The 15,650-nt window shown below is 42.3% G+C and overlaps 2 protein-coding genes across 4 annotated transcripts in view; both read right to left on the bottom strand.

The window, feature by feature from the left end:
- Positions 1-44: 44 nt before the first annotated feature.
- On the bottom strand, positions 45-7,338 carry oit3 (oncoprotein induced transcript 3). Its single transcript, XM_040001643.1, has 9 exons — positions 6,599-7,338; positions 4,834-5,208; positions 4,635-4,745; positions 3,492-3,614; positions 3,267-3,389; positions 2,024-2,184; positions 1,454-1,866; positions 622-721; positions 45-451 (listed from the first exon to the last, which is right to left on the bottom strand). Exons 1-9 carry the CDS (start codon positions 6,654-6,656, stop codon positions 299-301), a joined length of 1,617 nt encoding a protein of 538 aa, XP_039857577.1. The 5' UTR covers positions 6,657-7,338; the 3' UTR covers positions 45-298.
- Positions 7,339-8,674: 1,336 nt separating this feature from the next.
- Positions 8,675-15,650, bottom strand: part of mcu (mitochondrial calcium uniporter) — a 59,425-nt gene continuing 52,449 nt past the window's right edge. For all 3 annotated transcript variants that reach the window (XM_040001648.1, XM_040001649.1, XM_040001647.1), the window contains 6 exons: positions 14,848-15,018; positions 14,637-14,741; positions 14,205-14,365; positions 13,673-13,876; positions 12,699-12,815; positions 8,675-12,492 (listed from right to left, as the gene is read on the bottom strand). In XM_040001648.1, coding sequence (XP_039857582.1) covers positions 12,412-12,492; positions 12,699-12,815; positions 13,673-13,876; positions 14,205-14,365; positions 14,637-14,741; positions 14,848-15,018 — 839 coding nt within the window. In that variant the 3' untranslated portion in view covers positions 8,675-12,411. The remainder of the gene's footprint in view (positions 12,493-12,698; positions 12,816-13,672; positions 13,877-14,204; positions 14,366-14,636; positions 14,742-14,847; positions 15,019-15,650) is intronic.

Below are 15,650 nucleotides of genomic sequence, written 5' to 3'. Positions count from 1 at the left end.
GACATCTTACAAATTACAAGAGTACAAAATAAGTCTGAAACTGAATGTTCAGCACAGTCTAAGATCTGAGCTTTTGGCTCATAAGGATTACGTGCACAAACACTGACACGCTGACTTTATTATCTCAAACTCTACGCATGTTTAATCTGGAAAAGCGCCACTCAAATAGTGTACGAATGACAGAAAGTGAGAAAAACCATAAAGTGTTCACTTCAGTTTAAATGCAACTGTGCTGATTGTTTAATTTCATGGCTTTTTTGTTGATGTTTGTGTTGATAGCATTGTATAATTGCCATGATTAAGGCAGGATAATGATGGGGCCTGCGCTCAATGCGTGCTGCTCCTGAGGTTCATCCGTCTGAACCTCCCGTCGGACGCGTCCCCGACAGCGCTGAGCACAGCGGGAGTCTCCTGCCCGGCACACTAGCACCTGGCAGTGCAGGAACACTTGCTGTAAACAGAGGAAGCAAGCTTGTTTTGATATTTTGAGACTGCCTTCACAGTGTAAAGGATTCTGCTAATTCACATGGTCTATTAATACAGTCTTTGCAGTATAGAGCTATGCAGGCATAAGCCCACACACATTCGCCAGCTGGCTCCCAGCATGCTCCTTTTACTCACTCGGTTGTCCTTGCCAATGAACTTGAAGACGGGGACCTGGTAGTGCTTAGAGAGCTGGTCCTTTGACGAGTACTGTGTCATTGTTTCATCAGCAATACATCTGCGTAGGAAGCCAAAGAGAGAAACTAGAGTCACACATGCATCTTAATGCAGTAAAAAGAGATCCATAAATGTTTCTAACAAGGCACTTCATTAAGAGATTAGATGCTTCAAGGTCCTGAAAGCCTGCCGCATTTGTTGGCAAACATGAATATAGATTTAGTGATGACCTATTGTGTCTGCAGAGGAAAACTCTGCATTCACTGGAAAAAAGCGTGTTTCATACATTTTAAAAATTTTGTTTCCATTTTTCTACCCAAAACTATGTGTTGTATTTTTTTCTGAACTAGTCAGAGTACAAGACAGAGTGACATTTTTCATCTGAAAGAGTGATTTCCGGTTTGATAACTGTTGAGCACTTGATGCCAAGAAGACCTTTATAAGACACAGCAGTGGGATCTCATACTGATGACATTTACTACAATAACTGGAACTCAATGCACTTCTATTGTTAGCAAGGCAGAAACGTCTTTTCTGATAAATAAATAAAGTAAAATCTGTTTGCGTGGCTATTTACACCAGACTGATTGTTTTGATTATTTCTTCAGACATCTATCTGTCTATCTGTCGCCTGCAAATGTAAAGACAATTTTTAATTTAAAGTAGATTATTGCATTATATCTTTGGCCAGTAGAGGGCTGCAAAACAGACGGTGATTTAATTGAAGAAGCAAATAAGGCACATAAATATATACATTATATATGAAATGAAATAACATGAAACCTACACTCACCCATCTCTGATGAGGTAGTACTTGAGGGCCTGGTCAGCTTTGGGCCCCGGTGTAGCAAAGCAGCTCTCCACCAGGGAAGAGAGACCATCCACTCTCTCCTTAGGCTCAACCCCAAAGAAGAGGGAGTCATGCAGGCGGAGCTGGGGTGGGGTGCGGTAGGCCTCTGAAAACTGGGCATCCTTAAAAAGCTCTAAGGAGAAAGTGAAGACCCCCTCACTGTGGCCCTCCAGCTCTAGGGCTGAGTTGCGCTGGCTTGCCTGGTATCCGTCTGAAACCTGATATTCCCTGGGGAACTCACAGGTAACTGGGAGCACCAACTTGCCGGTGCGTACTATTAAGTCCCCGCTGCTTCCTGGGCTGCTCCTTGGGAGACCTGTCACCAGGTTGGTCCCTACAATCTTATTAGCTGTCACCTGAGAGCGAACATTTATATTACATTAATGGGTTTTTCAGTTAGTAACAAGCTTGAGCAACCCATATTAAAGTGCACTGCTCATTTTTCAAAGCCTTCGGCTTACATATTTAACCCAGGGCACATTCTATCAAAAATTCCACCCCAGTTCCTCTGACCTCAACTACTGTGCCACATGTCTTGAGGCTGAAGTTGAGGTTGATGTGTGTGCCATTGGAGACACCCCGACAAGATGAGTTGGAGAGAAAGAGCTCCAGGCCGCCTACAAGGTCCTTAGGAACTGATACTGTAATAGAGCTGGAATCACACTGGACAGGAACTGCAGAGGGGGGAGTCAAAGATATCACCGATTCTTTATAACACTATAAAACAGAAATCGCCAACTATTACATGGATAAAACAACAAAAAGCTGCTTAAAATGATCTCACAGTTGTGTGATTATTATACAACAACATATGCCACATCACACAGTATGATGCCCTGTGGCGAGAAGTAATGATACAGAAACCAGTAAAAGCAAGCTGCCGAGTTCTGTCAGCAGAAAAACAAGGAGCAACTACAGGAGCCAGGATGAGCCATCGAACTACTGACCTTCCAATACGTAGACGACCAGCTCTATCTCCTGAGCCACAGCCGCCCCAAGACACTGCTTCATTCTACCACTAGTGGCCGCTTAACTTTTCTTAGCAGTTTCTACTGATTTATCACTTTCTTGCTGGAAATTTCTGAACATGTGATGCCGTGCTGTTGTTTTTTATGTGTTGCGCAAGGAAAAGAAACAAATTGTCAGTTTTGGCAATTACATCTTATTTCCATAAACAAAGTATTGCTGGCTCCAGCTCCCCCACTGTGAATATCAGCATCATTCCTTTTATGTTTTCGCAAACTGTTGTTCAAGGGATTTAAATCCAAAAGCCTTGATTTTGTTTGTACTCTTTTGACAACATTAGTGCTTGATCACTGAGAAATAAATCAAGAATAAAATAATGTTTATAGGTGAATGTTTTTGCATTCTGACTTAAAAGAACATTTTTTTTTTATTATTATCTAGTGAACTGTTAATCAAAAACTTAATCTGCTCAATAAACCATAATAAAAATGTTTTTTTCTTTGGAGTCTTCTTTCATAAATGACAAAAAAAACAAACAAACAGACAGACAATTTTTCTTGATTCTCAAAAAAGGCTCTCTAGAAAAGGCCAATCATGTTATTCTCTTCAAATATGATTATAGGTCGTCCCTGACAACAGTAATAATAAACCTGAAGAAATGCACTCACCTCATATCTCTGCTGAAAAATCAGATGAGATAAATCCAAACATGTATCTTCACGTCTGCTTCTTTTTTTGCCCGATTGATTACCTATCACTGATATCTACCTTTTTTTTCTCACTCACACACCTTGACACGTGCGCTTGTCCTCTCCCAGCTCCAGCCCTCTGGGACAGTGGCACTGATAGGAGTCCAGCAGAGCGGAGCAGCCATGACTGCAGCCTCCATTGTTAACATGACAGCCTGCTATCTCTTCAACACAGAGAACAGGAGAGTATTTGGAGGTGTGTGTGTGTGTCCAGTTTACTCATCTCTGTACAACAAATACACATAAATGCACGCCTGTGCTTGTACCTCTACAGGTGCGTCCATCCTCATCCAGCACACGGCCTCGTCCGCACTCACAGCGCCAAGAGCCTTTGGTGTTCACGCATACCTCTGCACAGCCACCGTTGACCTGATCGCATTCGTTCACATCTGAGCACACACACACACAGGTTCAGATATTAATATCAGATGAGTTTCGTTTTAAATAACTGAGCAGCAGATGGGTAGAGTGGAGTGTATCACCTTAAGGCCATCCACTTAGGAATGATACATCAACTTTAAAGGACTTTAAACCTGCATTTATAATCCTGAGAGGCCCAGTAAAGAAATAATGATGGATGAAATAAAAGTGTGCGGTGAAACAAAAGTGAGAGTGCAAGAGAGTGAAGAAAGAGTGAGCCAGAATGAAGAAATGAGAAAGTAATTACTGAGGTGAGGACTGGCAGATTTGGTAGATGGATGAATAATGAGATTATGGTAAATTTCAAACTGGCCAGGCTGCCCTAGCATGCCTGTCAACCATCATTAAGCCCCAGTATGCCACACACACAAACACACACACACACGTACACCTGCAGATGCTCACCTTGAGCGTATACCATAAATCAGTATTTTAAAATGTTTGATTGCTTCTGTTGCTTTTTTAAATCAGGCTCTGCTCCTTAAAATAAAATAAGCTTTATTTTAATGTTAATATTCTAAAGACGTTGTGATAGGCTCATTAAAAATAAGTAATGAACAGTGAAAATAGTTAAGAGAAAAATTACCAGTTGAACGATTTGGGGATATGAGTGAACCAACACACAAGATAAGACTTAAATATTAATATATTTATATTTGTATACTTTATACCTTGGTATACCAATCTCTTTGTGAATGAATGTCTTGTACAAATGATCGTGCCATAGGTGATATAAATACATAGAGCAGCAATCGTCACCCTACTTGCCACTGAATATTACGTTGAGTAAATGAGGAATAACATAGGAACAGCTTAATTAGAAAATAAAACAGTTGGGTGAACCGACTGCAAATCCAGCTGGATTGATTTTTCTTGTTGTTTTCCACGAAACGTTTCCAGCCTATCTGTCTTCCGTGTTCCCTCGCTTATCTCTGTCTGTTGCACAACTTATCTGTCTCCTCCACTTCCTCCCTCTCTGCATGTCTCACCCAGGCATGTTTGTCCGTCTGGTCCCAGGACATTTCCAGGGGCGCAGCGGCAGTCAGACTGCGGACACGTGGGACCCGTGCAGTCGGCCTCATCGCAAATATCGTAGAAATCTTTGCAACACACAAAAACCACAAAGTCAGGCTACTGAAAAAAGCATCTCACGAACCAACAGATGTCACATCCGACGTGCTCACTCACGGCCACAGTACACGTGGAAGCAGACTGACGGCCTTGGCAGGCGGTACACAAAGTATCCTCCAGGACAGGCCTTCACATCCACGCTGGCGTTCCACTGGCAGCAGTTGTTGCTGAAGCTGGCGCAGACAGGCAGGGTGATGATGCCCTCATGGAGCTTTGGGTGGCTGCCATTGAGCCAAATGGGGGCGTGTGTGCCACACTGATTCTCAGAGATGCAGAAGGTGGGCATGGCATCCCCGGCCATGCCTGTGAAGCGATACCATTCACCGGAGACGTGGCTGTCACACAGGGGCACGCCGGATGACTGGTTGATGTGGTAGTCTGTGTTCCTCCACGGTTCGTTCAAGCTGATGTACGCAGAGCAGGGGTCCAAGACTGAGGCGGGGTGGTGGGAAGGGAGAAAATAAGCACCACATGATTAGATCCTTAAAAAGTGAGATAAATGTGTTTAATATAAATCATTTAAACTGTAAATGATGAATCATTGAGAAAGAAGTTTTTCATATAAAGGCTCAGAAAGAGGCTTTGGTGCACGCTCTATTGTATATTTGAATTCAAGTTAACACCATTAGGTACTTTGCCCACTTGACCATTTGTTACCATGAAAGCTTTGGATTGGCCAGATAGATGGAAACACCTTAATTGGACTAAAAGCCAACAAGCTGTCCTCAAAGGCCTCTTTAGCCAATGAGTTCTGTCAGTAGTGACTCTTTTCACTACTGCCAGCAGAATCAAGAGAGAGCGACTGAACAGGGAGAATAAACAAAGTGCAGGAAAACGATCAATAGTATTTCCCTTCTTCATGCCCTTTTTAACAGTGTAATTAAGGGGCAGACATAAAACAAAAGGTGACAGCATGAGGGAGTGGGCAATGAGAGGAAAAGAAGGGTTTAACAGACAGTATTCGCAGGGCTGAATAAGCAGACAGATCATGGAAGTGCTTTGTGTGTGACACCTGACAGAACGAAGCTCACCAGAGACGTGAAGGCAAACACATACAGTACAGTGCAGACTGTGCTATTTGTCTAATTTTGTGACTATATAGGCCTCCGCCAACTAATGGACAGTACATCTTGTCACCACGCTGCTCAAGTAAAAGCAGACAGATCAATCCGCAGTCTGAGTCTTCTGACAGCATTAATGGCCATTTCTGAGAGACGTACGACTGACCAAATGTGCCCGGCTCCAACAGCACAGAAGGGGCAAAGGACATAGCTGACTCATGCGGATGTATGCTAATGGGAGCATTAAATCTTCCAGATGGGGCATGAATAACTTAATAAGGCTTTGGGGAGAATATGGAGCCATGTCTGACCTGATCTTGTCTGTACAAATGAAGATGAAGAGCAACAGTGCACAAACTTACTCTCTTTCATATCACTTGTTTTTTTTTTTGTTAAAGGTTACAGCTAGTGATGTTTTATTAATGTGGACAAAACAAGAATGACCTGATCACTCTAACAACTTCTTGTGTGGCCAAAGCCCGACATCGTTTATTGCTCTGTGCCTGGTTTTCCAGTAACACTGCTAATCTGCTTAAAAACTCACCAGAGCATTAAATGTGTATAAATCCACAGCGGAAAATAGTACCCAAAAACTGCACTTATCTGAGCTTTTCTTTAGATTTATGTAAAAACTACAGTAATGCTTTTGGCAGCTTGACCATTAAATTTCACGTTGCTTTTAATCACAGTAAAAACGTTTTTATAGTAGACATACCTGCTTATTTTGGACGTAAGTATAGAAAATTGCATAATCCACTTACCTACACCTGCAACTGCAAGAATCTCCAGCGCCAGACCGGTAATTACCAAAAAAATCATGATCTGCTTTCTCGCTGTTGGTTAGAAGATCCAAGCTCAGGCCTGAGTGTGTTTGTGTATGTGCGGCACTTCTGATTCATCTTTTTGAGGAAGTCTGTTTTTAATAGTCACCTCTTATCTTTGTCACATTGTCATGTCCCTCTCTCACCTTGAATCCCTGACCTTCTGCTCCCCAAATCCAGTAACAGGACCATCCTCCCATTGTTTCCATCAGAAAACTATTTTTACACCGCACATGCCTTTAAAATATCCAACACATGTTTTCTGACTGGAGCTTGAGACACGTCTGTCCTTCCTTTCTTCCTGATTTAAAGCTCGTTGAAAAAACGAGTGATGATCTAATCTCGGTTTAACCGATCTGATTAAACTGCTTAGCGTCGCGCTGAAGCATCTTTCACTTCAAGGTGGTGACGGCGAGGTTTGCACACTCAAATTTTAGCGCAGCGAGACCTTTGATGAGGACAAACTGATCCAGCAGAGTCGACGTGTGCTTGTAGGTTTTTCAGGCCGCCAGCGGAGGCCAAAAAAGTATCTACAGCTCTGCCCTTTTCATTTAAAACCTGCAGAAGCCAACCTGAGGCTTGCAGTTTTTGTGTCTCATTATGTAATTAAGTCAGTGGAGACATTAATCCATGAGGTAGTTAGAAGAAATGAGTCAGAACACTTAGCTCTGTAAGTAGGACGTCGTTAGCCCTCCTGGCTGCAAGTCTCTGGGGAACAAATAAACTGAATCAGCATTGTATTTTACAACAGTGCAGGAGTTTCATAAATTATATGTTTATATGTATTATAAAACCTTATTTGCTCCTTTATGTAATGCTCTTAATTTTTCCTATTTAAAGGCCAGATTTTTAGGCTTATATGTGGACAACTGAGTCATAATCTGAATAAGTTACTATAGTTTGACTTCTTCATGACTTTGCTTAAAAGGATTGCCTTTGCCTTAAGGATCAATGCTTTCTTTTAGGCTTGATTTTTAATATTATGGTGTTAAAGAGGGTGACATGATGGTGGTTAGCATGGTCATTTCACAGCAAGAAGGTCCAGGGTTCAACTCCAGGCTGGGATTTCTATGTTGAGTTTGAATTTTCTCCCCGTTTGTGTAATTCTTTCAAGGTACATTGGCTTCTTCCCACAGTCCAAAGACATGCATGACGTTAGGTTAACTGGCGATTCTAAATTCACCGTAGGATGGATGAAGCAAGCTGAGTTACTGATGATGAATGGATGAACTCCATCCATGGATGCAGATGAGCAGATTGGTGACTCGTCGAGGGCGTACCCTCCCTCTTACCCTACGACTCTAAAACGAATAAGCAGAAGATGATGATAAGGAACCACACACCTCTGTGAGTTGGTCAGTTTTGTTAAAGCTGCACTGCCGGATCCAGTTCCTGACACTAAATCCCATTTATGATCCTTTAGCTGAGATTGACCTGTTGGATTTTTAACTAAATGAGCAGCTAGGTACTAACCAGAAGGGTCATGAAGATTAGAGATCACATTTAGTTTGCTCTCAAGACAATTGTGACAGCTCTAATGATTCATTTGGATGATTTTTTTTTTTTTATCAAGATGTTTTGCAAAACTATTGAGACCATGACCTTAGCTGTATTTTACTTGTGAGCAGACAGGAAGTTATATGTCAAATGTCAACAACTGAACTCACACTCACATTGGTCACTGTGAGTGTGTTTTTCTGCTGTCATTAGCATTTAGCTTAAAGGAGTGATGCACCCAAGTGTAACCACACAGCGATATGGCTCATGGCTTTTCTCGGGTTATTCAAGGGAAATGATTCCCTTTCTGCTCTAATGATCAAAACAAGATTGAAAAAGCACCAAAAATAAAAACAAGAGTGTGTTGATTCTCAGATCTATCTCATAGGATGTCCTGTGCAGGAAGGGCTGAAGGCCAAGGAAAGTCTGGGGAAGTCATCGAGACCTTGGAAAGCTTCTTGTAAACATCGGCAGCGTTACACATTAATCACAAATTTTAACCGGACCACTGGTTCCAAAAACTGGATAAGGATTTTATTGATAATTGAATTACATTTCTCTTTTATACATATTTCATAAATGATACAGGATTTTACATTTTCTTTCCTTTTTTTCTTTTGTTTGTTTTTTTTGCCAACATTACAGCATCATGTCAACAGGAGAAAAGAAAAAGTAAATAAGAGGTCAGAATGAAGTACGAGATCATTTTCAACCCAATAATCTGCTTCATTCTTCAGGCATTTTAAACGAATCTTATTGTAAGTGCTCACACCCACGCAACAAAGAAACAAAACAAGAAATTCAGAACATAACAAATTCAAAACATTGTAATAATGTGACTTTGGAGAAGAAAAAAGGCCGGGGGGTTGATGAAAAAGAATAACAGGAGGGATACGAACCGGAGATAGCCCCCAATAAGCTAAGAGAATACACCTGCCACTTTTACTTTGGACTCCAAGACGAGAGGTCATAAAACCTCTTTTATAGGTGGTTTTTTTTCCATTTATTGGGGAGCTGAGGGAAGGGATTTAAGGGAGTAAACAAGGTGAAGATGGGCTTTGAGCATTTGGTTGGCCTGGATTTAAATCAGATTTGGCAGGGCAGATTCTAAAGACGCAACCCCGCCCGCTGCCCTTTATAACTAGGAATCTCTACAAACAACGTTCTTAAATTATCTTTGCAGTTATTTTGATAAATCATCTTTTTTTTATTTATTTTTTTAAACATATTTCCCATGTAAACATACATTCATGCAACACCCTCTTTAGAATAAAGTTTCCCTATATTTGATATATTGTTTTAAAAAAAAGTTTTTAAAAAAAGGCAATAAACGGTGGATGGCATGAAAAAAGAAAAAGGAGGCTGTGACGATGATGATGGAGGGAGTTGTTGTGTAGAAACAGCAGAGGGGAGGACTCTCACCTTCTGCAGAACATCTCCAAGGAAACACCATTTTCTCTTTGTGTGTGTGTGTGTGTGTGTGTGTGTGTGTGTGTGTGTGTGTGTGTGTGTGTGTGTTCAGGACAGACAAATTTAAAGCTGATGACGGCCGTAAAACGGGATGAGGGCCAAATTGATTTTTAGCGCTATTGACAAGCGGCAATTAGGAGCAAAGGACTCATGAATATGGTGATGTGCACTTTTGCTCTCTGTGCACTAGACATGCAGGTTCAAACAAACACTCATGTACACAGACACACACACAGCAAAAAATTGATTTCCACTTCCACAGAGTGAAATTTAACCCTTCTTTGTGGAAAAAAAAAAGAGATTAACTTTCTCTTCTTATAGTTTTTCCTATCATGTATCATGTTGCCGTTCACCAAATTGCTACATTGTCAAAAAAGTTTAAATAATTAATGATCCAAAAGGCACCTTTTCCCTGGGAGGTAAAACACACACACACACACACACACACACACACACACACACACACACACACACACACACACACACACACACTCTAACAGTTTCGACTAAAAATCCTGCCTTGAGATCTGCAGGTCTAACCTTTGATTTGACCCTAAAATCATGCATTTTAATATAAAATCTGTATTTTAACACAAGCATCTCATCAGTAGGATTTTGCCAACTGTTCACACACAGGCACAGGATGATCTGGAGCTGAAGTCCACGTGTGCCTCCCCTCTGCAGAAGTGAAGATAACTGGCTTTGAGAAGCTATAGAGATGATTATGGGGGGAAGAAAAGGCCACTAATCCTCGGCCTGAACATAAATTTATATGTGAACCTGGCAAAGGTTTATTCCATGACCATCCCCCCTAAATAAAAATGGACAACATAAATATATGGCTTGTACAACCTCTGAATAAGACTTCAGCTTGATGTGGATGACTCTTTAGTAAATGTGCAAAAGAAAGGTGTCCAATTAAGTACAAAATTGCAATAATGCTCCTACACATTCACAGATTTCTACTGAGGGCATACCACAGCATGCAGTCTACCCCGCCTTGCCATCAAGGGAGCAGGGAGGGAGGGGCATTACAGCAGCAGTGGGAGGAGAACACTCTGGATTTGTTTCTGAATGAGAAAACCTCTATGACTTCAATGCCATGACACTTGTTTTGTTGTTGGATTGAGCTTTTATTTTGTGATTTCATTTGGTAAGAGAAAGAAAAAAAAAAAAAAACACAAGAGGGCAAGACAATGGTTACTAAGCTGCAGGGAGTTTACTAAAAACCTCTAGCTATTAAGGAAGTTTTTGTAGAAGCCAGTTCATCAAGTGTATTACCATGCTTGTAAGTTTGTCTGAGGCAATGATCGGTAAAGATTTCAACCTTGCCGTTATGTTAAGCGTTTCTACAGCAATTGCTGCATTCAGATAATTAAAGAAGTCAAACAGCACCCTTGTATTTGGATTCCCCCCAATCCCCTTGGCAGCCATGCAAACGAGCCTTACATCCACCTTGAATGCTGTTACTGTGGCATATACAGTGTGCATTTGCCATGAAAATGCATAAAAACTGGTAGCTTTATGTATGTACTGCATATAGGGCGATGCTTTTTGTGTGTGTGCGTATGCGACTAAGTGTGCGTTGGACTGTTAGTGGGCTTCCTTCATGGCAGGAGATCTTTAGAGGGTGTAAGATGAGCTGTTTGATGTAAAAAAAAATTAAAAAAAAAAAGAGGTTTGTTGTATGAGAGCTCCTCCCCCCACTGAAAAAACTAGCCTCTGGTCATCTGGTTTATTTGATTGTATACATATATATTCATATTTTTCCATAACAAATATACTATGGCTTTCAAAATAAAAAGTGCCAAAATATTTTTATCATTTTTTTTTCTTTTTGTTTTTTCGTTTTTTTGGAATAAAAGAACACACAGTGATGTTGTTGTCGGTAGTACTGTCATACTTGCGCAGGCTGGGCCGCTACAGGGCGTTAAAACAGGAAGAGGATATGAGGCGTTTTCAATCCTGCATCCTGCGAGTGGAGACGGACTCCTGACGAAGGTCAATCTGTGACAGCTGTCCGTCGCCTGGAGGAGGCGCGGCTCCGAGAGGGAGAGGCAGCAGGAGTCGGCCACAGGAAAAACGAAGGTCTTCCCGATGGTGTGACTGCGGTCGGGATTTCTTGTAAACGTGTCCTCGCAGCCTGCCCCGTCCAAGAGGAGGCGTGTGTGTCGACAGTTTGACCACTAGAGATAGAAGGACTGCGTCGCCGTGGTAACCCGCAGGGCAGCCAAGGTCAGTGTCCCAAGGTAGCCTGAAAGTCCTGCCAACACACACAGACACACACACAGCTGCCCCCGCTGCGTGTTCCTTGTTGCGGAGTGTTCTACAGGTGTAGTAATTCCCGTTTCATCCCTGGAGTTACCTGCCGGCTGTCCCTCTGGAGACTTGAGGCATATCCATTGTGGCCAATTTAATGCCATCGTCATCATCTTCCTTTTCCATCATCCCCAGCATCCATCAGCTGTGAGACGTTTTCAGTTCTTGATGTTCTCACCATCCTGTTTTTTTCGCCTTTTAGCAGTTTTTGCTTGCAATTCCGACTAGAGGTTCCAGTCGGGAAAAGAAAAAGAAAAAGAAGAACCCAAAAAAGAAAAGGAAAAAAAAAGAGAAAAAAACCTCCGTCAGAGAATAAAGGGATGGGATTATCGGGTGCGGGAGGGATGCAGGGATGGGGGACTCTAAGAGGAATGGATGGGAAAGAGGGAGGAGGGAGTAGGACAGCAGAAGAGAAGAGGAAAAAAGTGGGTTGCAGGAGCTGAGCGAGGGGGAGGTCACTCTTCCCATCAATTTTTGCTGTCGGTGAGCTGCTGAATCGGGAGCTGGAGCTGGAGCGGGTCCCGTAGACGCTTCAGATCTAACTCCACCTGAAGAGGATGTAAAGTGAGAGAGGAAGATGAGGGAAGTGAAAATTCAAATTAATAAATAAAATGTGGCGGGGTGGTACAAATCCGCATGTATCCACTGGCACAACAAATCCGAGAGCTGAACTGCAAAATGCGTGAATCCCCAGTGCGACTGCAGCGCTGGTTTTACATTACAAAACACCCAGCTTTCAACCGAGCAACTATACCTCAGCGATATCATCCTTCAGCTTGTTGTACTTCTCAATGTCGAAGCGTGTCCTTTTCACCCCCTTGTGGAAGAACAGCAGATACTGCCTGTCTCTGGCGTCGGGATAAACGTACTCCTGCAGGTTACAGAGACACGCAGTCAGAGCTGTGTGTAAGAGGACCCAGTTTATCAGAAACCTTCCATCTACTCATTTCTATAGGAGTGAGAAAGCCAACATCAAATTGGCTCCATGTCCTTGGATTTAAAAATTTATGGTAATTGTATAAACGCTGAACACATTCCTGAAGGGCGACGATGTCACCAGGCTTTAAAACGTTTTTTTAAAATCCATTAAATTTCCCAAGTGTGATGATTTCCTGGGTGGTTCTTAACAGATTTTCGGCATAACTGGCCTACAATGAGTCACACTTTTTGGTACAGCGAAAGCACCAAAAACACAAGTGTGGAGACTAGAAAAAAGGCTTTCAATACGATAATATGAATAGATCTATTCTATTTCCATGCTTTTTGTCAGGCAACAGTGCACGATTGTTAATTAACAAAACAAATCAGCAGGGAAAAGGAGTAAATCCACATATTTGATTAGGTTCTATCAAAGCTGAACTTTTTTCTATTATAAGTGACTTCAGTGGTTATCAGAATGTAAAAATATTTAACAGGAACACTGCCTGAATGCATATTACATCTGTTTGACTTTGTCTTTGGATGGCATTTCCATAGATCGAGAAAAAAGAGAAACACATCCAAGGCACTCCATTCGCTTCATGCCTTCACTCTCATGATACAGGTTCTCAGATTTAATCCACTGCTTTGCAGCATTCAAACCATTATTAGGTTGCTAAACAGATTTCTCCTGGTTTTCCACCAGTATGAATCTTCAAACATGGATGCTTAGATCATGTGACAGCTTTCATGTTTACACCTTGTTAAGGCCTTTACATCTTTATCCAAGTTTGAAGACTGTGGTCTTACCTGACGTGTTAGAACGAAGTAGGCATACATGGCCATTGCAGTGCCGTAAGTGATGAAGTAGGTGACCGGCTCCATGATATCCCAGGAGTACTCCCACCAGGTTAGCCTGGCCAAGATACCAAACTGGGTTGCCATATACGCCATGCCACCCCACAACACCCAAGTGGTGCGTCGCTCTGCCTTCTTATTCAGCTCCTCCTTCACCTGCACAGGAGATAATACAGAAACCGCACATGCGTTCACAAGCGGAGCACATAAAACTACTTTCCATTAGGTCAGTAATTCCCTTCAGTACACAAGTAACATCTGAATAACAACATTTTAGTTATATTAGCCACGTCGTGTGAATTGTGACTGGGGTGATATGCTATACTAGTTACATAACAGCTTCTTGTCTCCCATGAAAAAATTAAATAAAAGCATGCAGGTCACTTAATTTCAAGTTCCCTGATGTTGTGGTGACGATTAATCGTCTTGTAGCAGCACAAATTTCAATATTACAGCACTCCAAAACACGTTAAGAGAGTTAGACCTTCTCTAGGGGGCGGAGTTGTGAGTTCAGGTCCTCCAGTCGTCCAATTAGCTCACGCTCTTTGCTAAGTTGGTGCTCGTCGATGCGCAGCGTGGTATAGAGCTGCTGCACCAGAAACTTGACATCGTTCAACTTTTCCGCCTCCTCGTGGGGCAACAGCTCTGAAGTTAAACACACAAATGCAAATAAATAAACAGGCTTCCCACATGCTGGCAATAAAATCCTGACTTCCTCTTATTGGTGACGCCCCCCTAAGGCAGAATTCAGACAAGAATTTCAGGCTTCAGTGGTTGTGCTTCTTATTATGCTAAAGCACCTATCACCATGATCACTGCAACCCCCAAAACACTTGCCACACCCACAGTCGCAGTGTTACACGCCATGATTGAAATCTGCCTAACAATGAACAGCAGAGGCTTCGCCAGTTCTCACCTCTCCTCGGTGGCCGCACGAGGTGTGTGGTGTCGTTAATAACGAGCTTGAAATCATCCAGCAGCAGGATGTCTATTCCTGTGGAGGAGGCAACCCTCGCCCCATCTGAAGAGAAAGAGAAACGGGGAGGAAATAAGAGAGGGCTTACGCAACAAAAAGGTACTGGAACTAAAGGTTATGAGGTTTTGTTCACTTGTGTGTGTGAGCATACCCATGGAGTAGATGGCGACCCGGTCGATGCCTCTGTCCTCTGCCTGGAGCTGTTGGAGGAAAACTCCCACACAGTCGCTGAGAGGCTTGAGGGTGAACTGGCAGCGCTCTCGTCTGGACGGCAAACTGACTGAGATCACCGGCAGCCCGTTCTGATACACCACCGTCACCTCTGTAGGGGTCGCGAGTAAGAAAACAGGGACGGGTCGAACGTCACAAAAGCAGTAGTCTTGCACAACCTCAATGCCAAAAAAATTAGGATGCTGAGTAAAATGGAAGTACATACAGAATGCAATGATTTACAGTATGTGTGCAGTTTAGCATCATCTTGCTGAATTAAACAACAACTTCCCCGGATTGGAGCACATGCTCCTCTAAAACCTGTGTATACCTTTGAGCATTCGTGGTGCATTTCCAGATGTGCAAGCACTAACTCCCACATACCATCAGAGATGCAGGATGAATCTCTGCATGATATTATATACTGCAGATGATGAGATATCGCAATTTCACGCTGAGGAAAATTATTCTGAAATTTGTAGGTGCAGTTTTTTTAAGGACTCATTAACCTCTTCTGAGAAACTCAGCCTCTCTGAGATGCTCTTTTTATGCCCAATCATGTTACTGACCTGTTGCTAATTAGCTGAAGAATGCTCCTCCAGTTGTTTTTTTTTAGTACTACTTACCTTTCCAGGGTTTTGTTGCTCCCATTCGAAATTTTTTCAAGACATTTGATATGTTTCTATGACGTATTGTGAATAAAAATATGGTTTCATGAGATTTGCATCTGTGTCCCAACTCCTT

The sequence above is a fragment of the Simochromis diagramma genome, unplaced genomic scaffold (genome assembly GCF_900408965.1).
Source record: "Simochromis diagramma unplaced genomic scaffold, fSimDia1.1 OVJJ01000421.1, whole genome shotgun sequence".
NCBI lineage: Eukaryota > Metazoa > Chordata > Actinopteri > Cichliformes > Cichlidae > Simochromis > Simochromis diagramma.
This window is presented reverse-complemented; position numbering and strand designations above follow the sequence as displayed.